Below are 24,199 nucleotides of genomic sequence, written 5' to 3' on the forward strand. Positions count from 1 at the left end.
TAATCCTAAAAAAAAAAAAAAAAAGACCAAAAAAAAATCATTACTGCTGGACCCAAGGCCAGGAACATTCAGCGGTGTCTGTGCTGCGGTGCTCAGGATTTTAACAGGGTTTTTTGTAGGAATAAATGGTTTATTGCACACAGTTCTCTCCAGCTTCTTCATCCCTACCTCAGCCCCCTGCTCCTGTAAAAATCTCCTGTGGGGTTTTCTGGGGAGTGCAGTGAGGCAGCTGGGGGGTCTCATGACTTCAGAATCGTGGGGATGAAGCTGGGACGGGACACGGGCAGGCATTGGGTCAGGATGGGAGCAGAGCTGGGATGGCTGGGGGCACAGAGAGGATAACCGTGGGCAGAGCTGGGATAACCATGGGCACAGCCAGGATAACTGTGGGCAGAGTTGGGATAACCATGGGCACAGCCAGGATAACCATGATCACAGCCAGGATAACCGTGGGCAGAACCAGGATAATGTGGGCACAGCTGGGATAATTTTGAGCAGAGCTGGCATGGCTGGGGTCACAGCCAGGATAACGTGGGCACAGCCAGGATAACGTGGACACAGCCAGGATAACCATGGGCACAGCCAGGATAACGTGGGCACAGCCAGTGTAACCATGGGCAGAACTGGGATAATTTTGGGCACAGTTGGCATGGCTGGGGTCACAACCAGGATAACCATGGTCACAACCAGGATAACCATGGGCACAGCCAGGATAACCGTGGGCACAGCCAGGATAACCATCGGCAGAGCCAGGATAACTGTAGGCACAGCCAGGATAACCATGGGCAGAGCTGGGATAATTTTGGGCACAGTTGGCATGACTGGGGTCACAGCCAGGATAACCATGGGCACAGCCCCGCTCGGCCGTGCCCGGCTCGGTCCCTGCGGGGCGCGAGCGCTGCGGCGGGGCCGGCACAAGGCGCAGTGCAAAGCTTGTCTGCCCTCATTAGCTGTCACAAGTAACAATGCCGGGCTGGCAATAAAGGCGATTCCGAGGCTGTTGGCCATTAATCACGGCCTGACAGCCGGGAATAGGGCTGGAAAAACTCTGTCCCCGCGCTCCTGCTTCGGCGTGTAAGGTTACCTGTGCAGCTGGAGCTGTGGGGTGGAAAGCTCTGCTTGCCAGTCCTGCCCCAACCCCACTCCTGACTGCATTTCTGTCCTGTCCCTGACCCCATCCCAAATTCTGCCTCCATTTCCACCCCATTCCTATCCCCATCCCAAAAATCCCATCCCATCCCATCCCATCCCATCCCATCCCATCCCATCCCATCCCATGGATCCCATCCCATCCCATCCCATCCCATCCCATCCCATCCCATCCCATCCCATCCCATCCCATCCCATCCCATCCCATCCCATCCCATCCCATCCCATCCCATCCCATCCCATCCCATCCCATCCCATCCCATCCCTAGCTGAATCCTAAAGGAGCAGAGGAGCCCAGGAAGGGAAATCCCTGGAAGGAACTGGGAGGGTGCTTGGCTGGGCCCTTCCCTGCTGTGCTCTGCTCTGCTCTATCAGGGAAGGGAAGGGAAGGGAAGGGAAGGGAAGGGAAGGGAAGGGAAGGGAAGGGAAGGGAAGGGAAGGGAAGGGAAGGGAAGGGAAGGGGGTGGGAGAGGGGCTGTGTGGGGGCAGCACTTCCCGAATTCCGCCCATCGAACGTTATTTGCCGATTACGGGGCAGAATTGTGTTCGAGTCTGTCCGGGCTCGTTCCGTGTCAGCTCTAACAATGCAGCACTTGGCAGCCCAGGCAGCTCCGTGGCGTTGGCCATTAATCATCCCCTGACAGTCTGGAGGAACTGCTCACACGTGGTCACAGTGCCCCCTCCCCACGGCCAGCGGGGCAGGGGGGCTTCCCCTGCCTTGGGCCCACCCAAACCCGTGAGCTGAGGGTCCTGGACCCACGTCCCCTTGGGAGGGGTGTGTGGGGCAGGTGGAGAGGGGAGAAACATTCCTGCCCTCGCCATGGGACCACCAAGCTCCCAGGGAACAGCCCCACTGGGAGGAGGCTCATGGGGAAGCATTACAGCACGTGGCATTCCAAGCTTTTTCCTCTCCATCACCATCTCCTCGCTCCCTGAGCCCCTGAGCAGGAGCTGGGGGTCTGCCCTGGGGTGGAGGTCCCAGGGGAGCCAGTTCCTGGCATAGGAGGGGAGCTCTCCCCAAGGCTTCTCTCCCCTCGTCATCCCACAGGCGCCAGCCCCGTGGCTGGGTGCCAGCGTGCCAGGTCATCCCCCAGCAAATAAAGGAGCAATGTGTTTCCAGCCCCCCAATGCTGTTTTCTAAAGGGAAATGATTAATGGTGCTTGGAAACCACAATTCATCCCGGGAAAGAAAGTAGATTTACCCGAAACATGCGTGAGAATTAGTGCTGGGATCGGCTCCTGGGGCAGAGGGGGAAGCTAATGGCAAACAGAGCCCGTCTGTGTGCAGGGGGAGGGAACAGCCCGCCAAAAACATGGGCTGGAGGAGCTGGCATGGAGCTGGGACAGAGGGGGAGAGGGGCTGTCACAGCCAGGTCCCCTCCCCAGCTGGAAACCTTGGTCACTCCTTCCCTCACCCACATGGGTCGCGACAGAGAAGGGAATTCTGCCCCAAAGGATGGATGGTGCTGATGGGACCAACACTCTTCATTCCCAAGAGTCCAGGAGACACCTGGGAGAAGCAGGAGTTGCACCAGAACCCATGAAGCTCCAGCCTGTGAACGCCAAATGCTTCAGAAATGTGATTTAGGCTCAGGGAGTGATCACTTGCTCCTGCTGTGGGATCCACCGGGGTAACTGGGATGGGCTGGGCTGCACCACAGCAGCACGGAGCCATCCAGGTGCTTCACCCCTGGGGAGCAGGAAAAAACCCACTGTTTTCCTCCAGGAGGGTGGGAGGGAGGCAGCCCCAGCCTGCAGCGTGGTCCTGCTGGGATGTGGGAGCTGCAGCATCTTCCTGCTGAGTTTCCAAGTTCATGGAAAAGGTTTTCAGGCACAAATCCTGAGCTGGTTCTGTGCTGCTCTGCTCTTCTCTGCCCGGGAGAGCAGCAAGGGAGGGGAGCAGGAGCAGGTGACAGGAATTTAAAACCCAAATCCAGAGATAAGCCCCAGATCCTCGCCTTTAGCTCAGCTCTGGATCAAGGCTCAGCTGCCCCACGCAGGTCCCGTCCCATCAGCGGCGTGGAGGAGCTGGGACAGGGCTCCAGGAGGGAGATTTATTTGTGGGATTCCGGGAAGGGCTGGGAAAACCTCGGCGAGGTGCTGCAGCCCAGGTCAGGAGTCACCCCTGGTTCGGGGATATATTTAGAGCAGGATAATGTAAGCGACAGGAGGGAAAAAAATAAAAAATCCGTGGAGGAGGTGCAGATCCGTCCCCTTGGCTGGGAGTTACTGGATGATCCGAGCCAGGGAACAGATAGTTGGATTTCCCTTATTTCTCCCTTCAAATAAATCACAGCTCCAGAGGCCTTTAAACTCTGCAACATGATCTGTTCCAATAAGGAAGGGAATGAAAGGCTGCGTCTCTCTGGAAGCCTTCAGAGCCATAAATCTCCTATGTACAAACACAGACCAGATTTCCAAGTGCATTTATTTTATTGTATTGTTTTAACAGAAAAATCAAACTGCAATAAACTCCGTCCCTCATTAGCTGTCTCCATATCCAGGCCAAATGTTGCTAACGAATAAAATCAGGACAAAGGAATGTGGATGCGGGTCCAAGGCCTGGCCGGGCGCTGACCCCCCAAAGGCATTTCCCCCTGAGCCTCACAGAGGTGTGGGATGAGGGGAGCCAAGGGCTGGTTCCTGCACTGCCCAGTGCTGCAGGTTTGCTGGGGGTTGTCACCCCAAAGCTGGCATCCCTGCCATCCCTGCCAGGACCTGCCATCCCTGCCAGGACCTGCCATCCCTGCTGGGCACCCACCACAGCAGCTGGAGTTGTTTTAGGGGTTTCCTGCTTCGGTTTGTTGTGGTCCCTGATGTGCACCCCAAGAGCAGCAGGAACAGGGGGCAGTTTGGGTGGGAGCTGCACAATTGGGGGCTCAAACCCCAAACTTGCGATCGGGCAGTTCTGGAGTTGTTGGTCGTTAATAATCTCCTGACACTCCTGAAGGGTCTGGCTGCTCCCAGAGCAGCTCTGGGGGGACAGAGAGCTCAGGGACTGGCACTGGTGGCAGTGTGGATGGTGCTGTGACCCCACAGAACATCCAGTGGGTTTTTCCCAAGCCCCCCAAACCCCCCCAGGGCACACCCATGGAGGGAGCAGAGCTGTCACATCCCAAACACAGCATCTCCTGCTCTGATCCAGGGAAAAGGCGAAAATCAATCCCAAGCAGGCCGGGAAGGAACAAGGAGCCTGTCTGCAGGATTTACGGCCCAGAGCTGGAGAGCCCAGAGCAGCGCCCGCGCCGCGCGGGTCCCGCCTCAGCCCACGGAGAAATTCCTGACTTATTGAATCACATTTGTCATCCCTAAATACATATGCAGGCCCGTGTTTCTGAATCCATAAACATCTTTAACTAACTCCGCTCAGCGAGGCCTCTTTCAGCAGTAATTTATATTTAACTTTTTCCATATGCAGGGCCTGTCGCGTTGGTGTCATTTCCGGGAAGGCCAGGGGGGCCGGGGGCGCGGGGGGAGCGCGGCGTGTCTTGGCCCGCTGGAGCGGCCCAGCTGCTGGCACGGCGCGAGAAATCCACCCGGCAGAGCCAGTGCTCATTAATCATTTGAACTACCAAACTGCCAGCTCCTTTCAAGATCTTTCAAGAAGTGTTTTCACCCAAAATAGAGTTGAAAACGCGCCGGGCCCTACTTTCAGAGTCTCATCCATCTGGCCATTATGGGGAGTGTCAGGCGGCTCTGACAGACAAGGCTGCTCTGTTCGAGGGGCCCCGGCCCCACAACCTGTCATATCGCAGGGCTGATGGCATCTGACAGCTCCATTTGTACCTCCCCGGAGATGAAAGGGCTGCTCCCAGCGGCAGCAGGGATGAGCAGGGCCAGCCCGGGGTGCCAGCAGCATCCCTGGCACCACGGACAGAACGCTCCTGTCCCCCAGAGCCCATCCTGCCCTGGTGGGCTTTATGGCAATCTGGGGTGTGATCAAAGCCCAGGGGGCTGTGCCCAGACCTGGTTGTGGTGCTGAGCTCTCACAGAACACCCCAGAGCTGCCAGCCCTGCCCTCCCATCTCCCCCAAACTCACCTGGAGCGTGTGCTGGTGCTCAGAGCCAGTCCCCAAACCCAGCAGGACCGACCCAGTGCCCCCAGGGCTTCCCCCACGGCCAGGAGGGCTCGGGGTCATCCCAAAGAGCAGGTGAGAGATGCCGAGTCCTGGTGCTGGAACCCCCCAAGCTGCCCCGGTGCTGCAGGATTTCTGTGCCAGCAGCTTGGAAAAGTTTGGGAATTACTGCAGAGCAAAGGGGCCAGAGCCCATCTCTGCAGCCAGAGGAGCGGGCACCCAGCCAGCCCCATCCGTCCCAGTTGTTCCCAACACAAAACCAGTCCAGAGGGAAGCCCAGAAGGAAGGAAGGGCTTTAGGCTCCATTTCCATTGTGCCCAGAACATGGCTCTTCTCACCTCCAAGGGGAACCGTCACCAGGGCTGTGCAGGGAACGGGAACAAAACCCCACAAAGGCAGCACTGCTCCAGCAGAAACAAGGAGTCCCTTTTACAGCTCTGCTCCAGGACGCCATCCTCGGTGATGAGCAGCCCCATCCTTCTCATCCAGAGAGAAAAACACAGCAAATCTTTTGGGTGCCAGGATGTGCAGAGAAGACAGCGAGGGTTCAGCAGGACAGACCTTTAACAGTCCCCATCTCTCTCCCATCCACTCTCAGAGCCCCCAGCCACCCCTCCTGCAGGAGCTGCTCATGGAGAGGTGGCACTGGGACCTCAGGCTCCCACTGGTCCCGTCTGTGGTGCAGCAGCGTCTCCCTCTGCCACGGCTGCACCCTGGAGTGCTGTGGGGGCACTGGCACAGCCCCTTGCAGCTGCAGGGACACAGAAAAGGCCGTTTTGGTTCTCTGCTCACGGAGGTCTCTGCAGGAAGGGTCAACCAAGCCCCAGAAGCCACCAGATGCCCAGGATGCTGCATCCTTCATCTCCTTCCGAATTTTGCCAGGCCAGGAGGGGTGATCCATGAATTTTGGGAGCACAAGGTGTTGGAAGAGGTCGCATTGCACCTGCACAGTGTCGGGTGTCCTGTCCAGCTCTGCTCAGCCCGTCGGGGTCAGCTCTGACAGCACAGGGTCAGGTTCCACTGTCACCTTTGGCAAAGGCACCTCCCTGTGGGTCACATCCTCCTGTCCTGTCCCCCTGCACACGCTGCAAGGTGGGATGGAGTCACGGCAAAGCTGCTCCTGGAGATTCCCACGAACACCTTCAGAAAACACACCGGGCTGTGCAAATCTCTGTCACTGGGACTGAGCTCCAGGAGCCTGCTCTGAACACGGAGCTGCCAGCTCAGCGCCTCCCCTGTGCTCTCCGTGAGGTTCAGCTGAAATGTCTGTGTGTAAGGAGCAGCACTCTGCAGTTATTCACCACAACAAACAGAGGGAACTGTGACCCGGGCCTGCAGGAAGGAGCGGGATCGCTGCCACACTGCGCCGTGCTCAGCCCCAGCACCGGGGTTTGTCAGTTTGTGCTGGGCTGTCAGACACTGCAGAGGGAAACCACAGCCATGGTGACACTGGGCACTTCCCACGGGGTCACTGGTGGCCAGCCAAGGCCGGGTGTCCTGGTGTGGCGAGGAAGACGTCGGCGTATCGCTGCTGGAGCTGGAACCGGAGCTGCTGGAGGATTTGCTGCTGGAGGATTTGCACCACACACCAATCCATGGCCAGGGCAGAGGCAGCAGCAGCACCTCAGCCATTATCCAGAGGAAAGTCCACTCCCATTCGTGGCATTCCCAGCCACTGCAGTGCCTCGGGTGCTTGCCCACACTCTTCTGGCTTTGGCGCCTTGAGGTCTTTGCCCTTCTCCACTCACCTCATCCAGGACCTCTTGTCACTTGTGCTCGGAGTGGCTGGAGGTGAACTCCACACCAGGGCAGTGTGGGCTCTGCTGGGGCTGTGCTCATGGTGCCACCCCAGGGGCAGCTCCACACCCCGGTGCCATCCCGGCCGCTCCGTGTCACCGCTCCAGCTGCTCCTCCCGCAGGGCTCCAGCTCCCAGCCCTGGCACAGCACCTCCACAGCCACCTCCAAGCACGGCTCTGTCCCTCCAGGTCTGCTCTCAGCTCCAAGCGTGCCCCAAAGCAAACCCCAACCCAGGCTGGGCACGGGGATGCTGGACAGGAGGTGTCCACGCCGCTCTGGCTTTGAGGATGAACAGAGCCCGTGTTCTCCGTGGCTTCCACCAGTGCTCACGTGGAAAGAAAAGCTGCTTTATGCAACTTCTCATCCACCCACCACGGCTCTGCTCTGGCCCATGCCTCTGCATCCCGACCTGACCCCTGGGCAGGCTCCAGCCCTCGAGGACGCCGCGCTCCGCTCCGGACTCTGAAACGCCTTGTACGTCTGCGGGCAGCCACCTCTGCATCACCTAGAAGACATCGGGGATTTTTGTGCAGGAGAGGAAGGAAAACAGCAAGAAAAAATAGGGCCTGGCTCTTTCATTCACGTATTTATTGGGCGGACAGCGTGGCTGTGGTCAGCTGGGCTCGGGGCTTTACAGACGGGGATATTTATAAGGCACGCGGAGCGCTCGGCGTGTGCGTCCAAGTCATTCCTTCCCCGGCACAGGGTATAATGTTGCCTTTGTTCGGCTGCCTCCGGCACAGCAGAGCGTGCCGTGCCGCTCGGCCGGGCCCCTCGCCGTGCCCCGACAGTCCCGGCGCAGCCCCGCTCCCCGCACACACAGCGCGGCCCCGGCAACTGCCACGATAAATCAATAGCGGAGGAGAGGCTGCCAGTTAGACTAAACAAGTGCATTTGCAAGGATTGCTAACCCTCATTAATCACTCTGACAGTCCTAAAAACACATTTCCCCTTTAATGACTGTATTTGGATAATCAGAGCTTTTTCCTCGCGGCGCGGGGTGAGTGACGGTGGGCGCGACTTCGGCGAGCGCCGGCACCGGGGTCACCGGCGAGTCAAGCGCTGCAGGTCCCGGCAGCTCCGGGCGAGCTGGGCGAGGAGCTGCTGTGCGAAAGGAGCCACCAGCGCAGCCCCGACACTGCTGTCCCCACGTCCGACACCCACCGGGGTCCTCCCAGCCCCAGCTGGATTTGAAAAGGTTTTTTTCTGTCTCCCCGTGTTCCCTTTAGGTGACTTTTGCCTCCTGGAGAGGTTTGAAACCTTGCACATTTTTCTGTATAAATGATGCAACACATTAATGCACAGCACATTATGAAAATGGTAATTCAAACCCATACAACTCTAAATTAAGCCATACATTATCCGACCCACTCAGCCATATATTTTGCAGAAAGACAGGATTGAATCAAATCAAACCGAAACTGTGGAGTGCAGGTTGTTAGACAGAATGATTAATAAAGTGCATCCCAGTGCTCTTATTATAAAATGAATTCCGCAATAACCTGGGCATACATTACACAGGGAATTATTTAATATATTGGCAACACAACCGTTCCCCAGCAGCTCCAGCCCCAGTGCCGCCGCTATCAGATGACACTCGCAGTGTTTACATGGTCTGGCCCCGCTGCTGCCGTCCTTAGGGAGGGGGAAAATATTCCTCAGGGAACCTCCAGCACAGCAGGACCCATCCAAGCAGCATCCAGCCCAGCGGGGTGAAGGGAAGGCGCACGGGCTCGTTCTGGAGCAGGGACCCTCCTGGAACGGGGAGGATTTGGAGCTTTGCCGTGAGCAGGGATGGGCCCTGCAGTTCTGGGAGAGGCTGTGGCAGGATGGGGCTGTGCAGCCCCTCGCCCTGTGCCCTGGCTGCTCCACGGCTGGGATGTGGCACAGCCCTGGCAGCCCCAACACCCGGAGCGGCCGCGCTGGGTGTCCTGGTTTTGGCACAGGGCTACCACGCCTCGAGGTTCTGCGGCATCGTCCTCCCAGCCCGTGGCACGAGGTGCCCAGCCATGGGTGGGAAAAAATTCCAGTGCAGGAACCTGTGAGAGGCCCCATCACAAAGCCACAGCCAGGATTTATGATGAGCACTGGCAGTGCCCGAGCGAGGCCAACACCGAGTGGCATCACTGGCGGGAGTGGGGGCCACATGCAGGGAGAAGCTCCCGAGGGACAGGGGCTCTGGGTGCCCCAACACCACTGCAGAGAACACACCAGAGATGCTCTGCCCTCTGCCCAAAGCGCTCCACAGCCAGCATCTACTGCCCAAGGGCTCAGCTCCCGCAGGGACACGGCAGACACCGGAGTGCTGCACCAGCCCGGGCCTGGCACTCCCTCCGTGCTGTGCCCTCAGCACAGAGCTCACACCCGCAGCAAAGCCCCCTGTGCCAGCCCCAGCCCTGCAGACCCCAGACCCTCATCCAGCAAACATCCCACCTGCAAGGAGCAACACGGCCATGGCCACGACTGGACCCCAGCCACGGCCACGGCCACAACCGGACCCCAGCCACGGCCACGCAGGGCAAGGGGCAGCCACAGACCCCCAGACAGCCTCCCGCAGCCTTGGGGAGTTGGGAAGGGAGCCAAGCTGGCCCCTGGACCACCAACCTCTCCCACTGGCACGGGAAACCCCGGCTGGGCCCTCCCTCCAGCCGCACGCCCGCGGCCACGCTCGAGGCACAGGCAGGGAAATAAAAATCCCTTCGGCAAGAGTAGTCCCTGTTCTCAGCGCTCAAAGGACACAAAGGAATTTAAACACAGGGCATAAAGCAATATCGAGAAGGCAATTAACAGGGATTAATTGCGTGACTCACTGAAATGCAACAGGAGCAAGGCAGACAGAAATAAGCGGTGTGGGGCAATGAGGCATGCAGGGGAGCAGGGCTGGCCGGGGGTCCCGGTGCTGGACTAAAAGTGCTTTCCTTGGGGCAGGGAGCGGGCAGAGCCCCCAGCACGGCGGGGATGAAGCCAGACCGAGTCAGAGCCGTTCATCACCTTCCTCCCGGCACAAAGACGGAACGGGAGCCGTCAGGACCCCTCACAGCGAGAGCCAGGACCTGCCTCTACCACAGTTCCACCCCAAAACTGCACCCCGGGCAGGGAGTGACCACCCGCTCCCCAAGGGGACACCGCTCTGATCCCGCTCAAACGCCTTCTCGAACCTTCCCTCCGCGCGTGGGGACACCGGCGACACGGGGAGGGGGACGGGGAGCCCGCGGGGCCGCGCCGGGAGCGCACCCGGGGCTCGGGGGTGCCGGTCCCGCCGGGCTCCGGTGCCGCCGCTCCCCGGGGCTCCGGTGCCGCCGCTCCCCGGGGCTCCCGGTGCCGCCGCTCCCCGGTGCCGCCGCTCCCCGGGACTCCGGTGCCGCCGGTCCCGCGGGGCTCCCGGTGCCGCCGCTCCCCGGGGCTCCCGGTGCCGCCGCTCCCCGGGGCTCCGGTGCCGCCGGTCCCGCGGGGCTCCGGGGCCGCTCCCGGTGCCGCCGCCACCGCTAGATGGTGCTGGGAGCCCGCGGCCCCCGCCGGACCCCCGGGCAGGGACGAGACGAGACCAGAGCGTGGGTACAACCAAGAGCCGTTTATTAACAAAATCAGACTTACCGGGGCTCGTCCGCCCGCCCGGGGCCGCCGGTCCAGCCGCTGCGCCCGCCGCTCCTCCGGCCCCGTCCCCGGGATTGGGGGGGACACGCGGGGTCCCGCAGCCCCCGGCGGGGCACGGCTGCGGGGGGAGCACGGCCTGGGGTGACCATCACCCGGCTGGCGTGCATAGCCCCCCCGGCCCCGGACACAGCGCAAAAAAGGAAAAAAAAAAAAGAAATAAAAGAAAAATTTCTTAAAAAAAAAATCAAAAAACCAAAAATTTTTAAAGGAAAAAAAAAATTGAAAACCCCAAAGATTAAAAACAAGGAAAAAAATTACAAAAAAAAATTACATCTGCGAGTTACAAACGCAGAGAACAGAATCCCAGAGCGATAAACGCAGAGGGGGAGGAGGAGGAAAATGCCTTTTTTTTTTTTTGCTTTTCCATGTGTGGCAGGAGTCATGCAAGAATTTCTCAGGGGAAAAATTAAGAAGGGGAAGGAAAAAAAAAAATTCCAAAGAAACAGAAGGGGAAAAAATCAAAGCCCCACACCTGCAAAGTAAAGAGGGGGGATTTTTTTTCTCTTTTTTTGGGGGTGTTTTTTTGTTTTTTTTTTTCTTTTTTTTTTGGACACAGACTTTTGCATACCATTGATTCATTGGTGTATAATGCACTTATATTCCCAGCTTTAAGCTAACATACAGTAATAAATACAGAGTCCACGGAGGGCGCGGGGGCTGGGGCTGAGCCGGGCGTTACTGATATCCCAGAGCCGAGGCTGACGTGAGTCTTTGGCCGTAGAGCGCGTACGGGGAGTAGTAAGGTCCGGCGGCCGGCAAGGAGGGCACGGGCAGGGCGCCGGCCGTGGGCAAGTGGCTCTTGCCGTAGGGGTGGTACCTGTTTAGTCCCAAAGTGTGTGGGCTCCTCAAGGAGAGCGAGGCCGGTAACGTGCTGGGGCTGCCGGGGGCGGCGGGCGGGAGGTGCAGGTGGCAGGAGGCCGCGGAGCCCAGCCCGGAGGTAGGGTAACCCGCCAAGAGTTTCTCGGCCCCCGGCAGGGCCGTGTGGGTCCGTAGGTGCGTGAGCAGCTCCTCCGAGGTGGCAAACCTCTTGTCGCAGGGTCCGCTGGCAGACACCCAGTTGCATATGTGGGGCAGGGGGTCGTTCTGCAGCATGAAGCCGTAGGTGTAGAGGGGGTGGCCGGGCAGGCTGGGGGTGCCGCTGGAGGAGAGCGTGGTGTGCACCGAGTGCAGGGGGTGCGTGGGGTACACCAAGGGGTATCCGCTCTTGAGGCTGCCGGGGTCGTGCACGCAGCTGGAGCAGTTGCTGGAGCCCAGGTGCGAGGCGCTGTGGTAGCTCAGGCAATACGGGTCCCGGCATAATCCCTGCATGAAGGAGGGCGGCGAGGCCCCGGTGAGCGGGCTGGAGCTGGGCGGTTTGCCCGGCAGCCCCAGCGCCCCCGGCAGCTGGCTGCCCACCAGCCCCGGCTTGGTGGGGTCCAGCCCGGGCACGAACTGGGACGGGTAGCCGGCGTAGGCGCCCACGATGGAGCCGTGGTAGCCGATGCTGGAGGGCGGCAGGGGGAAGACGGAGTGGCCCGGCTTGTAGGGCGACACGGGGGCCACATGGCCGGCGGGCGGCAGCGCGGGGGGCTCCGACTTGCGGCCCGAAGGGGGCTCGCCGTGCGCCCCGGGCTCCACCGCCCCGCGCCCCAGCGCCCCGCCCGTCCCCTCGGGGCTGGGCTTGCCGCCCTCGGGCTCCTTCTTCTCCTCGCTTCCCTTGGGGTCGGGGTGCTGCGGCGAGGCCCCGCGGGAGCCGCCGGGCGAGGCGGCGGCGTGCGGGGGGAACGGCGGGCAGGCGGCGCTGGGCACCCGAAAGCCGGCCTTGTCCGCGCCGCCCTCCTTGCGGGGCTCCCCGCCGCCTTTCGAGTACGGCTTGAAGCTCGACTTGTCCTCGGCGGGCGCGTCCCCGGAGCCCGGCGGCTTCAGCGCGGCGGGGCGGGCGGAGGGCTCCTTGTCGGCGGCGGGCGCGGCGGCGGCCACGGCGTTCAGCTTGGAGGAGGGCGGCGGGTCGGGCTTCCCGATCTGCGAGCAGGTCTGGGCCAGCAGCGCCAGCGGGCTCTTCTTGGCGTCCAGCTGCGGGCGGAGCGGAGCCGGTCAGGGGGGACCCCGACGGCGCCCCCGCACCGGCCTCCCCCCACCCCCGAAATCCCGGGGCCGGGCCCGGCGCTGAGCCAGGGCGCGGGGATGGGGGGAACCGGGCGGGGGGGACGCGCCCGGCCGGGGACAAGAGGGACCGGGAGGGGTGGGGGGAGCGCGGCTGCGGCGGCGGCGAGGGAAGGAAAGAACGGGGACACCGGGCAGGGCAGAGCCCGACCGGAGAACCGGGAGCGCCGGCCGCGAATGCCGAGAGCACCGGGCTGGGAAGAGGCAGCCGAGAATGCCGGGAGCACCGGGCTGGGAAGAGCCCGGCCGGGAGAACCGGGAGCACCGGGCTGGGAAGAGCCCGGCCGGGAGAACCGGGAGCGTGGGTCCGGGGGTCCGAGGGGAGCCGGGGGCAGCGGGCACTGACCTCGATGGGGCTGACGGGCGTGGAGGAGAGCGGCTGGAGGTACTCGGGGTGCAGGAGGTGGCCGCCGTGGGCGCTGAGCATCTTCAGGACGCGGATGGGCAGCCGGCTGGCCTGGCGCAGCGGGTCGGCGGGGGGCGGCCGGGGCGACGGGGCGGCCGCGGCTCCGCGGCTCGGCGGGGTCCTCGGCCGGGGCCCGCCGGGAGCGCCGCTCATTTGGGGCGGGGGAAAGGGGGGGGTGCCCGGGCTCCGCGGGGCCGGGCCGGGCCGGGCGGGCGGCGGAGCGGCGGCGGCGGCGGCCCCGGCGAGACGAATCCCTTCCCCGGCCCCACCGACACGTCAAATAGCCCCGATGGCGGCCGCGCTCCGAGGGGGCCGGCGCCGCGCACCAATCCGCGCCCGGCCGGGCCCCCGGGGCGGGGAGAGCCGCCGGTGGGGGGGGCGAGCCGCCGCCGCTCCGCCGCCACCGCCCCGCGCCGCCGCGCGGGGGAGAACCGCGGCACCGGCCCGAGCACCGGCAGCGGCTGGCGCGGCGAGCAGGGCACGACGCGGCACGGCACGGCGCGGCTGGCACGGCTCGGTGTGGCACGGCATGGCACGGGGCGGCTGGCACGGCTCGGTGCGGCACGGCATGGCACGGGGCCGCTGGCACGGCTCGGCTCGGTGTGGCACGGCACGGCACGGGGCCGCTGGCACGGCTCGGTGTGGCACGGCATGGCACAGGGCCCGTGGCACGGCTCGGTGTGGCACGGCATGGCACAGCTTGGTGTGGCATGACATAGCACGGGGCTGCTGGCACGGCTCGGCGTGGTATGGCATGGCATGGCATGGCATGGCATGGCTCGGTATGGCACGACATGGCACAGTATGGCACGGCTTGGCGTGGCACAGCGCTGGTGGCACACCTTGGCATGACGCAGCACAGCTTGGCACGGCACTGCTGGCACAGTTTACCATGGCATGGGATGGCACTGCTGGCACACCTTGGCACAGCTGGCACGAGGTGGCACAGCTTGGAATGGCACAGCACGGCTCGGCTGGCTGATCATGGCATGGCTCAGCTGGCACGGCGTGGCACTGCTGCCATGGTGTGGTTTAGATAAGATCAGCCTGGCACAGCCTGGCACGGCTCAGCTCAGCACCACTGTGCCAGTGGCTCCTGCACCCCGGGCCTGTCCCAGCCACCGCCCCGGCCCTGCAGCCAGCCCTGTGCCCTGGTGCCACCCAGGGGAAGGGACCTGACCTTCACTCAGGGCTCTCACAGTGACAATTCCCTTATGAACCTACAACTCCTTTTTCCCAGGCATTTTCTCTTTTCTTTGGTTTGCTGAGTCTTAAAAATCTTCAGGTGCCAGTGCAGGCTGCTGTACAACTAATTAACTTCCAACAATTACCTTCCTATTTCTAGTTACCTTTTCCAGACATCCTTGAATTAATTTCACAAACCCCTGGGGCTTCGTTTTTGTGGGGGTCTGAAAAACCAGCCGAGCTCAGCCAGGCTCTGTCCCTGAGGAGCCAAGGCACAGGGATAAATCCAGGACTGTGTCCTGCACGTCAGGCTGTGGGGTCAGAGCTCTGCTGGGGCTTGAGGGGAGGTGGGATGGGGATAAAGTGACAGGATAAAATCGTGGGGGCCAGCATGGGATGAGAGCTGAGCGCCTCTGGCTGGAGAGAGGCGATGTGGGGCCAGGTGCCTGTTCCAGCCCCACCTCTGCCCTCCCTGCATTTGTGTTTCAGGTCCCTCCTGCCAACCCAGCGAGGGAGAGGGGAAAGGGGGAGACACAGACACCTCTAATTAATCATATTAACTCCTGACAGATGCTTTATGTTCCAACAATGTTGCTATTATTAAGTTCATGTGCCCACCCCTCTCCAGGCCGGGTTCTGGGAAAAAAGGCTTTGCTGGATTTCCCCAGCGAGTGCTGGCACGGCCCAGCGCAGCCTGACATCCAGTCCCGCTTGTCCAACCACGATCAATCACACCCAGGGTCAGACCTGTCAATTCCCCCTCTTTGTGAGGCTTTTTTCTTCTCTTTTTTTTTCGCTCTCCCAAAGCTGACCGCAAGATTGATTCAATCCGGACAGCGGGATGTAAGCGGAGAGGCGCTGCCGTTCAAAGGAGCCATTCAAGGAAGGAGGAAACAGAAAAAAAGGCTTTCCTCAAAGTCACTCGAGTTGTTCGCCAACAACAACACCACGGCCTTCCCACACTCACCCAAAATCAGGTGGGACAAGTGCGGAAAGCAGCGCAGGGAGGGCAGGAGCAGCGCAGGGAGCGCAGGAGCAGCGCAGGGAGGGCAGGAGCAGCGCAGGGAGGGCAGGAGCAGCGCAGGGAGGGCAGGAGCAGCGCAGGGAGGGCAGGAGCAGCGCAGGGAGGGCAGGAGCAGCGCCGGGAGCGCAGGAGCAGCGGTGCCCCTGGGGCTGTTTGTCCTTCCCCAACCTCGGGTCGTGCCCTGCGCCTGATCCTGCCCTGAAATGGCCACAGAGACCATTTCTGGATCAGCTGCTGGTTGCTGGATTAAAGTTTCATCAGGGGGATGAATCTTGCTCCACGCTGGTGCCCCTTCCCAGCCCTGGCTGGATCCTTTGCTCTAAAATCCACAGGGGTCCTGTTTTTATCAAGAACAGTAACCAGAGGGGAGAACATTAAACTTCCCTGTTCCATGTCCAGTTCTGCTCCATGACAAGCCCCTCTCTGCTCAGACATTGCACAAGTTCAAATAAAAGCAGCGAGACCCTTGCCCAACAAAAATAACACCAGCACCAAAGGAAAAGCAAAATATTTGGAATAGAAGCAAAGCCAAAGAAGACCAGAAGCCTCGGGGAGCACTTTCACCGATGACTGATGATGTTTTCATCCCTGAGCAGGGCTTGCCCCACCTGGGCTGCCATTAAGGAGTTTGATTCTGCCAAGGACGAGTTCCCGTGCACGGCCCTAATGAGGCCCAGGGACTCTGATGTCTTTGTGACCTGTAGAGCGAGGCTGGCGAGGAGAGATTTGGGTTTTGTTTGCCTTCAAGATCTTCCAGTGACTTGGGATGAGTCTGAGCAGGGAGTTTTCTGTGCCAGGGCACCCTGAGTGCCAAGGGGTGCAGAGCAGGCAGGATGGAGAGAGGCTGGGGTGGGATCAGAACAGATGTGAATTTAAATTGCTGTGACAATTGCTGTGACTCTCCTGTGCTGGGCTGTGAGTCTGGAATGAACCTCTGCTGCCTCATTGCTGCTGGAGTTCAGGGAAAAACAGGGGGACAGACAGGGACAGGGACAGGACAGAGGGACAGGGACAGGACAGAGGGACAGGGCACAGGGACAGGGACAGGACAGAGGGACAGACAGAGGGACAGGGACAGGGACAGGGCAGAGGGACAGGGCAGAGGGACAGGGACAGGGACAGGGACAGGGCAGAGGGACAGGGCAGAAAGGACAGGGGGACAGACAGAGGGACAGGGCACAGGGACAGGGCACAGGGACAGGACAGAAAGACAGACAGAGGGACAGTGCACAGGGACAGGACTGAGGGACAGGGACAGGACAGAGGGACAGGGCACAGGGACAGGATAGAGGGAAAGGGATAGGGACAGGATAGAGGGAAACGGACAGGGACAGGACAGAGGGACAGGCACAGGGACAGGGCAAAGGGCAAAGACAGAGGGACAGGGCACAGGGACAGGGTGCAGGACAGAGGGACAGGGACAGGACAGAGGGACAGGGCACAGGGACAGGTCAGAGGCAGAGGGACAGAGGGATAGGGACAGGACAGAGGGACAGGGCACAAGGGCAGGCAGAGGGACAGGACAGAGGGACAGGGCAAAGGGCACAGACAGAGGGACAGACAGAGGCACAGGGACAGGGCACAAGGGCACCTCCTCCCTCCCTCGCCCACCCCGCAGCCCCTCCAGCAGCTCCCAGCGAGCAGAACCTCCCGAGTCAGCGTTTCCTGCCCTGCTCCATCCCAGTCCCTCCTCTCCCCACGCAGCACCAGCCCAGGCCTCGCTTTTAGCTGCAGAACAAGTGCATAAAAATGATCTTATTTATTACAGGAGACATGTTTTAAAACAACTGACAAAATTGCAAGATGTAAAACGACAAGCAAGTGCTTTTTCTTTTTTAAGCCCGTATAGACTCCTGGCAATGATAAAAATAGTGTTTTCTTTTTTAAAGTTGGAATTAATCTTTCTTTCCAAAGCAATCATGTAGCAGGAAAAGCAGGAAGACACTTGGATATTAAGTGATCCTCGCTGGTGATGGTTAGTTATGGAATGGCCGGGACTCGCTTCCCTCCGCAGAGCCATTAACGCTGCAAACATTAAAGCAGAAAAAGGTGAAGGGTTTTCTTCCCCCTCCCCTGCTCCCTTGATGTGTGACTAACAGCTGCTTTTCTGTGTGACAAATCAGTGGGGTCTTCCTGTTGTTGATGTAATGAAGCTGTTTCCTGGTGGGAAATTCTCCGGGATAAATTGCAGGAGGGGGGAGGAGAACATCCCACTCTCACCGAGGGCTCGGGAGGGAGCTCAGGTGGCCGGGGCTGGCCCGGGGTCACAGGCGCTTCCCTGAGGCTTTTTGGGGGGCTGGTGATAAAATCTCGGATAAAATCTCGGATAAAATCTCCGATTTTCAGCCGTGTGAGGGTCAGCACAGCCCTGGGGGTAGCCAGGACAGTTTGGGGGGGTCTCTCTGCTTCCCCCCATGACAGCCCCAAGCAGCTCCCGTGCCTCAGTTTCCCCATCTCTAAAGGGCGGTGATGGTGACCCCCCAATCTCCACCACTAGCATCCCCCAAAATCGCTGTGCTGGCACCTCGGGGGATCAGCCTCAGTGCCCTCATTTAATCCTCAAACGCCCACAAAAAAAAAAATTCACCTTCACCCCTGGTTTCCTTTTTTTCTTTGCCAGTATTAGTTAATTAAACTATGCAAATGAAACCAACTTAATTTCTGTAATACCAGGGCCAGAGCCTCAAACCATTCAGCGCAGCTCGTCTGGCACGTACGTCACAGAAAATGTTTGGAGCAACTCTAATAAAAATGAAAAAGGCTGTAAATCAAGTTTAATTTATTCATTTTCTGTATGGTATGAAAGCATGCCAAAATCAGATTATTTATGAGCCCTTCATAACAATAGGCATTTTTATTGGTTGCAAATGACAAAAGGAGTTCTCAGAGGGATTTTTTTCTTCTTTTAAATTTTTTGAATGCCTCTTCAGAAACATTTATTTTTTTGGACTCTATGATCTCAAAGAAAAATATTTAATCATTGATACAGTAAAAATAATTTATATTTTGATAGTGAAAAACACATCAGTCTTTAAAACACAAATAGTCAGAGCTAATCCAGCCCAAAGGCTCAGGCGAACGCCACCCCACAGGTTAGAGGCTGTGATTTATTCCCACATCCTTAAATTTCCCATTAAGAACAGGGATGAGGTGCTGTGAGTGGCACCACACTGACCTGTGACAGCCACAGGGCCACGTCCCTCCTCTCCTTTAGGAGGGAAATTACCCCGAGCAACCCCAAAGGCCCAGGGGGCAAGGAAGGGCTGGAGGAAGAACAAGGAGCAGCATCTCCGTGGTGGGGACAGTGCTGGGGACAGCCCTGTCTGGGGACAATGCTGGGGACAGCCCTGTCCCTGGGTGCCTGTGCCATCCTGGGGCACCCCAAAACTCTTGTGGAGGGAAACAAAAGCCAGGCTTGGGTGGGGGCTGTGGCTGAGGACAGGCACCCTCTGCTCTCCTCTCCTGCAGGAACAGGAGCTCTCTCTGCCCCGGCCCAGCCTGAGAATAAAAAACCACCAAGAGGAGAAAAGAGGGAACCCCCTCCCCGGGAGAATTAGCATCCAGGATCTGTCAGTCACCAGGAGCTTTTGGTAAAAGGGGCCCCTTGTCAACCTCTGCCTTTGATGTGACTGGGACGGAGGTGCTCAATTAAAAGCCTATCAGTCTGTAAGTAAATCAACGCCTATCAGGCTTGTCACATCAAACAAACGATTATTGCACGAACCCGCCCACCCCATTAATCTGGCTGTTCCTTCTTGACAGCTCAGGGTCAGGGCACTGTAAATCCTGCACTGGATTTCAGCCACCTGGAGCAGGATTAAAGCAGCCCCGCAGCGTGTACCGCTGCACCCAATTCCTGCCTGGCAGCGGAGCCGGCGCCCGGGGGCACCCCTGGCTGTGGGGTCCCCATCAGAGCTCGGTTCTGGCACTCCCAGCCCCACCAGAGCTCGGTTCTGACAGTCCCAGCCCCACCAGAGCTCGGTTCTGACACTCCCAGCCCCACCAGAGCTCGGTTCTGGCACTCCCAGTCCCACCAGAGCTCGGTTCTGACAGTCCCAGCCCCGTCTGACACTCCCAGTCCCACCAGAGCTCGGTTCTGACAGTCCCAGCCCCACCAGAGCTCGGTTCTGACACTCCCAGCCCCACCAGAGCTCGGTTCTGGCAGTCCCAGCCACACCAGAGCTCGGTTCTGGCACTCCCAGCCCCACCAGAGCTCAGTTCTGACACTCCCAGCCCCACCAGAGCTCGGTTCTGACACTCCCAGCACCACCAGAGCTCGGTTCTGGCAGTCCCAGCCCCACCAGAGCTCAGTTCTGACACTCCCAGCCCCACCAGAGCTCGGTTCTGACACTCCCAGCACCACCAGAGCTCGGTTCTGACAGTCCCAGCCCCACCAGAGCTCGGTTCTGACACTCCCAGCCCCACCAGAGCTCGGTTCTGGCACTCCCAGCCCCACCAGAGCTCGGTTCTGGCACTCCCAGCCCCACCAGAGCTCGGTTCTGGCACTCCCAGCCCCACCAGAGCTCGGTTCTGACAGTCCCAGCACCACCAGAGCTCGGTTCTGACAGTCCCAGCACCACCAGAGCTCGGTTCTGGCACTCCCAGCCCCACCAGAGCTCGGTTCTGACAGTCCCAGCCTCACCAGAGCTCGGTTCTGAGAGTCCCAGCCCCGTCTGACACTCCCAGCCCCACCAGAGCTCGGTTCTGGCACTCCCAGCACCACCAGAGCTCGGTTCTGACAGTCCCAGCCCCACCAGAGCTCGGTTCTGGCACTCCCAGCCCCACCAGAGCTCGGTTCTGACAGTCCCAGCCCCACCAGAGCTCGGTTCTGACAGTCCCAGCCCCACCAGAGCTCGGTTCTGACACTCCCAGCACCACCAGAGCTCGGTTCTGACACTCCCAGCCCCACCAGAGCTCGGTTCTGACAGTCCCAGCCCCACCAGAGCTCGGTTCTGGCACTCCCAGCACCACCAGAGCTCGGTTCTGACAGTCCCGGCCCCACCAGAGCTCGGTTCTGACACTCCCATCCCCACCAGAGCTCGGTTCTGACACTCCCAGCCCCACCAGAGCTCGGTTCTGACACTCCCAGTCCCACCAGAGCTCGGTTCTGGCACTCCCAGCCCCACCAGAGCTCGGTTCTGGCACTCCCAGCCCCACCAGAGCTCGGTTCTGACAGTCCCAGCCCCACCAGAGCTCGGTTCTGGCACTCCCAGCCCCGTCTGACACTCCCATCCCCACCAGAGCTCGGTTCTGGCACTCCCAGCACCACCAGAGCTCGGTTCTGACACTCCCAGCACCACCAGAGCTCGGTTCTGACAGTCCCAGCACCACCAGAGCTCGGTTCTGGCACTCCCAGCCCCACCAGAGCTCGGTTCTGACAGTCCCAGCCTCACCAGAGCTCGGTTCTGGCACTCCCATCCCCACCAGAGCTCGGTTCTGGCACTCCCAGCCCCACCAGAGCTCGGTTCTGACAGTCCCAGCCCCACCAGAGCTCGGTTCTGACAGTCCCAGCCCCACCAGAGCTCGGTTCTGACAGTCCCAGCCCCACCAGAGCTCGGTTCTGACACTCCCAGCACCACCAGAGCTCGGTTCTGACACTCCCAGCCCCACCAGAGCTCGGTTCTGACAGTCCCAGCCCCACCAGAGCTCGGTTCTGGCACTCCCAGCACCACCAGAGCTCGGTTCTGACAGTCCCGGCCCCACCAGAGCTCGGTTCTGACACTCCCATCCCCACCAGAGCTCGGTTCTGACACTCCCAGCCCCACCAGAGCTCGGTTCTGACACTCCCAGCCCCACCAGAGCTCGGTTCTGACACTCCCAGTCCCACCAGAGCTCGGTTCTGGCACTCCCAGCCCCACCAGAGCTCGGTTCTGGCACTCCCAGCCCCACCAGAGCTCGGTTCTGACAGTCCCAGCCCCACCAGAGCTCGGTTCTGGCACTCCCAGCCCCGTCTGACACTCCCATCCCCACCAGAGCTCGGTTCTGGCACTCCCAGCACCACCAGAGCTCGGTTCTGACACTCCCAGCACCACCAGAGCTCGGTTCTGACAGTCCCAGCACCACCAGAGCTCGGTTCTGGCACTCCCAGCCCCACCAGAGCTCGGTTCTGACAGTCCCAGCCTCACCAGAGCTCGGTTCTGGCACTCCCATCCCCACCAGAGCTCGGTTCTGGCACTCCCAGCCCCACCAGAGCTCGGTTCTGACAGTCCCAGCCCCACCAGAGCTCGGTTCTGACAGTCCCAGCCCCACCAGAGCTCGGTTCTGGCACTCCCAGCCCCACCAGAACTCGGTTCTGACACTCCCAGCCCCACCAGAGCTCGGTTCTGGCAGTCCCAGCCCCACCAGAGCTCGGTTCTGACACTCCCAGCCCCACCAGAGCTCGGTTCTGACACTCCCAGCCGGTGTCACCGTGGTTTGGTGATGCCTGGTGGCCCTCGTGGCTGTGTTGGTTCCAGGGATGCTCGGAGGAAGGGAGAGCTCAGCTTGGGGTGCTCAGCACTGAGATATCGTAGGAGCAGCTCCGAGGGCTCCTGGCTGCTCGGGAATTTGTTGTCCCCAGGGATTGTCACAGCTTGAGGCTGGACAGTCACACTGGGCTGGCCCAAACCCTGCTGTGCAGGTCACATTTACCCCTGTGACCAGAGCAGGGCTCCTTTGGGGACCCTCTGGGTGACTCTGGGAGGGAAAGGAACCAACAGGTTGAGTTTTCAGAGGCTCCTTGGGTCTGGATTAGCAGCAGCACTCCCGGGGACTCTGGGTTGTCCCATCAGGTCCCTCAAGGTGAAGACAGCTGAGGGACTCCAGCCCTGATCCAGGGGTGCAGCCTGTCCTGGCAAGGCCGGGCCGGGCTGAGCTGGGCTGGGCTGAGCTGGGCTGGGCTGGGGAAGGACAGCGCTGGAGCCCGAGAACAAGCGCTGCTATTCAAGGGGAAGCAGCAGCCAAACTCTCCTGAAAAGCCTCAGAGCTGTGCTGGGAGCAGCCTCGGGGCAGCCAGAGCTTGTGATTCCTGCGCACAGGCAGAGATTTTCATAAAGGAAAAGCCGAGGCTTGGATCACGAGGGCTGTGCCACGGAGTGGGGCGAGCCCTGGGCAGGCTGCAGGCTGGGATTTGGGATGGGGATGGGTGCTCGTGTCCCTGCGAGGGCTCTGCTGTCCCCAGCGCTGGCTGTGCTGTCCCCACGTGCTGGCTGTGCCGACCCTGGGGCTGTGTTTTGGGGGTGCCACCAGGGCTGCCCTCCCTGTCCCAATGTCCCCATCCACAGGGTCAGGGGTGTCTTGGCACCCCCAAAGCAGCGCACCCAGCACTGGAGGGGGAGAGGGGAGCTGTGTCTTTGCTTTGCACAGCTCAGCAAAGAAATCCTCGTGTGGGGAGGGGACAGCAGGGACAACGGGCCTGTGCCAGCAGAGGTGACACCACGCAGGGGACAGACTGTCACCGTGCCACGTCTGATACGGTGACACCAAATCTTTGCTGATAAGCAGCGTCACCTCGGCTCTCCCATCACATCAAGCAACACCTGCTGTCCCCAGGAGATAAACCTGTGTCCCCTGTGTCCCTGTGTCCCCTGTGTCCCCTGTGTCCCCTGTGTCCCCTGTGTCCCCTGTATCCCTGTGTCCCCTGTGTCCCTGTGTCCCCTGTTCCCCTGTGCCCCTGTGTCCCCTGTATCCCTGTGTCCCTGTGTCCCCTGTGCCCCTGTGTCCCTGTGTCCCCTGTGTCCCTGTGTCTCTGTGCCCCTGTGTCCCTGTGTCCCCTGTGTCCCTGTGTGCCCTGTGTCCCCTGTGTCCCCTGTGTCCCCTGTGCCCCTGTGCCCCTGTGTCCCCTGTATCCCTGTGTCCCTGTGCCCCCTGTGTCCCTGTGCCTCTGTGTCCCTTGTGTCCCTGTGTCCCTGTGTGCCCTGTGTCCCCTGTATCCCTGTGTCCCTGTGCCCCCTGTGTCCCTGTGCCTCTGTGTCCCTGTGTCCCTGTGTCCCCTGTGTCCCCGTGCCCCTGGTGTGCCCTGTGTCCCCTGTGTCCCCCGTGTCCCTGTGTCCCTGTGTCCCTGTGTCCCCCATGTCCCCTGTGTCCCTGTGTCCCCTGTGTCCCCTATGTCCCCTGTATCCCTGTGTCCCTGTGCCCCCTGTGTCCCTGTGCCCCTGTGTCCCTGTTCCCCTGTGTCCCTGTGTCCCCCATGTCCCCTGTGTCCCTGTGTCCCCTGTGTCCCTGTGTCCCTGTGTCCCCTGTGCCCCTGCTGTCCCCTGCTGGCTCTGACCCCCAGCCCCACTCTCAGAGATTCTGGAGCTGCTGAGGAGGGAATGAAGGGAATTCCCCCTCTGTCACCCCTGTCCCAGCCCAGAGTGGGCAGGATCCGGGGGGATCTGGCCCTGAGGAGTTTATCTCCCCCTCATGATCAATGCCGAGTTTAAGTAAGGTTTATTGGTATCTGTAATTTAACATGACATATTTCTAACACGGATTACTCTGAGATCATCGTGTGCATAAAATATGACAGGAATCTTTTAAGTGCAAGCATAGTTCTCAGTTAATTTAATAACTGAGATGGAAAATGGAATAGCATTAAATTTAATATTTTACATAATGCTCCTACACTTCCTTCACTCGCTGCTGGCATCATTTGTTTTCCCTTCTTCCTCATTTACAGCCCACTCAGCCCGAATTGTCCTGGAGCCTGGCCAGGGAGGGAGGTGCTGACCCCTCCAAGGGCCACAAAGAGCCAGAGCTGCTCCCAGCTCTGTGGAATGTGGAAAGGTCGGGATGCTCTGCGTGCC

The 24,199-nt window shown here is 60.3% G+C and overlaps 1 protein-coding gene and 1 long non-coding RNA gene across 2 annotated transcripts; both read right to left on the bottom strand.

Annotated features, from left to right (window-relative positions):
* Positions 1–3,559: 3,559 nt before the first annotated feature.
* On the bottom strand, positions 3,560–10,833 carry LOC117007952. Its single transcript, XR_004420227.1, has 2 exons — positions 10,618–10,833; positions 3,560–7,528 (listed from the first exon to the last, which is right to left on the bottom strand). It is a non-coding gene; the product is annotated as an uncharacterized LOC117007952 (long non-coding RNA).
* Positions 10,834–10,881: 48 nt separating this feature from the next.
* On the bottom strand, positions 10,882–13,378 carry ZNF703 (zinc finger protein 703). The gene is made up of 2 exons (XM_033081384.2): positions 13,166–13,378; positions 10,882–12,729 (listed from the first exon to the last, which is right to left on the bottom strand). Exons 1-2 carry the CDS (start codon positions 13,376–13,378, stop codon positions 11,353–11,355), a joined length of 1,590 nt encoding a protein of 529 aa, XP_032937275.1. The 3' UTR covers positions 10,882–11,352.
* Positions 13,379–24,199: the final 10,821 nt, after the last annotated feature.

Source organism: Catharus ustulatus, chromosome 27 (assembly GCF_009819885.2).
Source record: "Catharus ustulatus isolate bCatUst1 chromosome 27, bCatUst1.pri.v2, whole genome shotgun sequence".
Classification (NCBI taxonomy): Eukaryota; Metazoa; Chordata; class Aves; order Passeriformes; family Turdidae; genus Catharus; species Catharus ustulatus.

What these genes read in the sequence shown, in the direction of transcription:
- ZNF703 (XM_033081384.2), bottom strand. Translation starts at nt 13,378, where the DNA reads ATGAGCGGCGCTCCCGGCGGGCCCCGGCCGAGGACCCCGCCGAGCCGC. An exon ending in CGCCCGTCAGCCCCATCGAG is followed by an intron (nt 12,730 to 13,165) that starts GTCAGTGCCCGC and finishes CTCCGCCCGCAG; the next exon opens with CTGGACGCCAAGAAGAGCCC.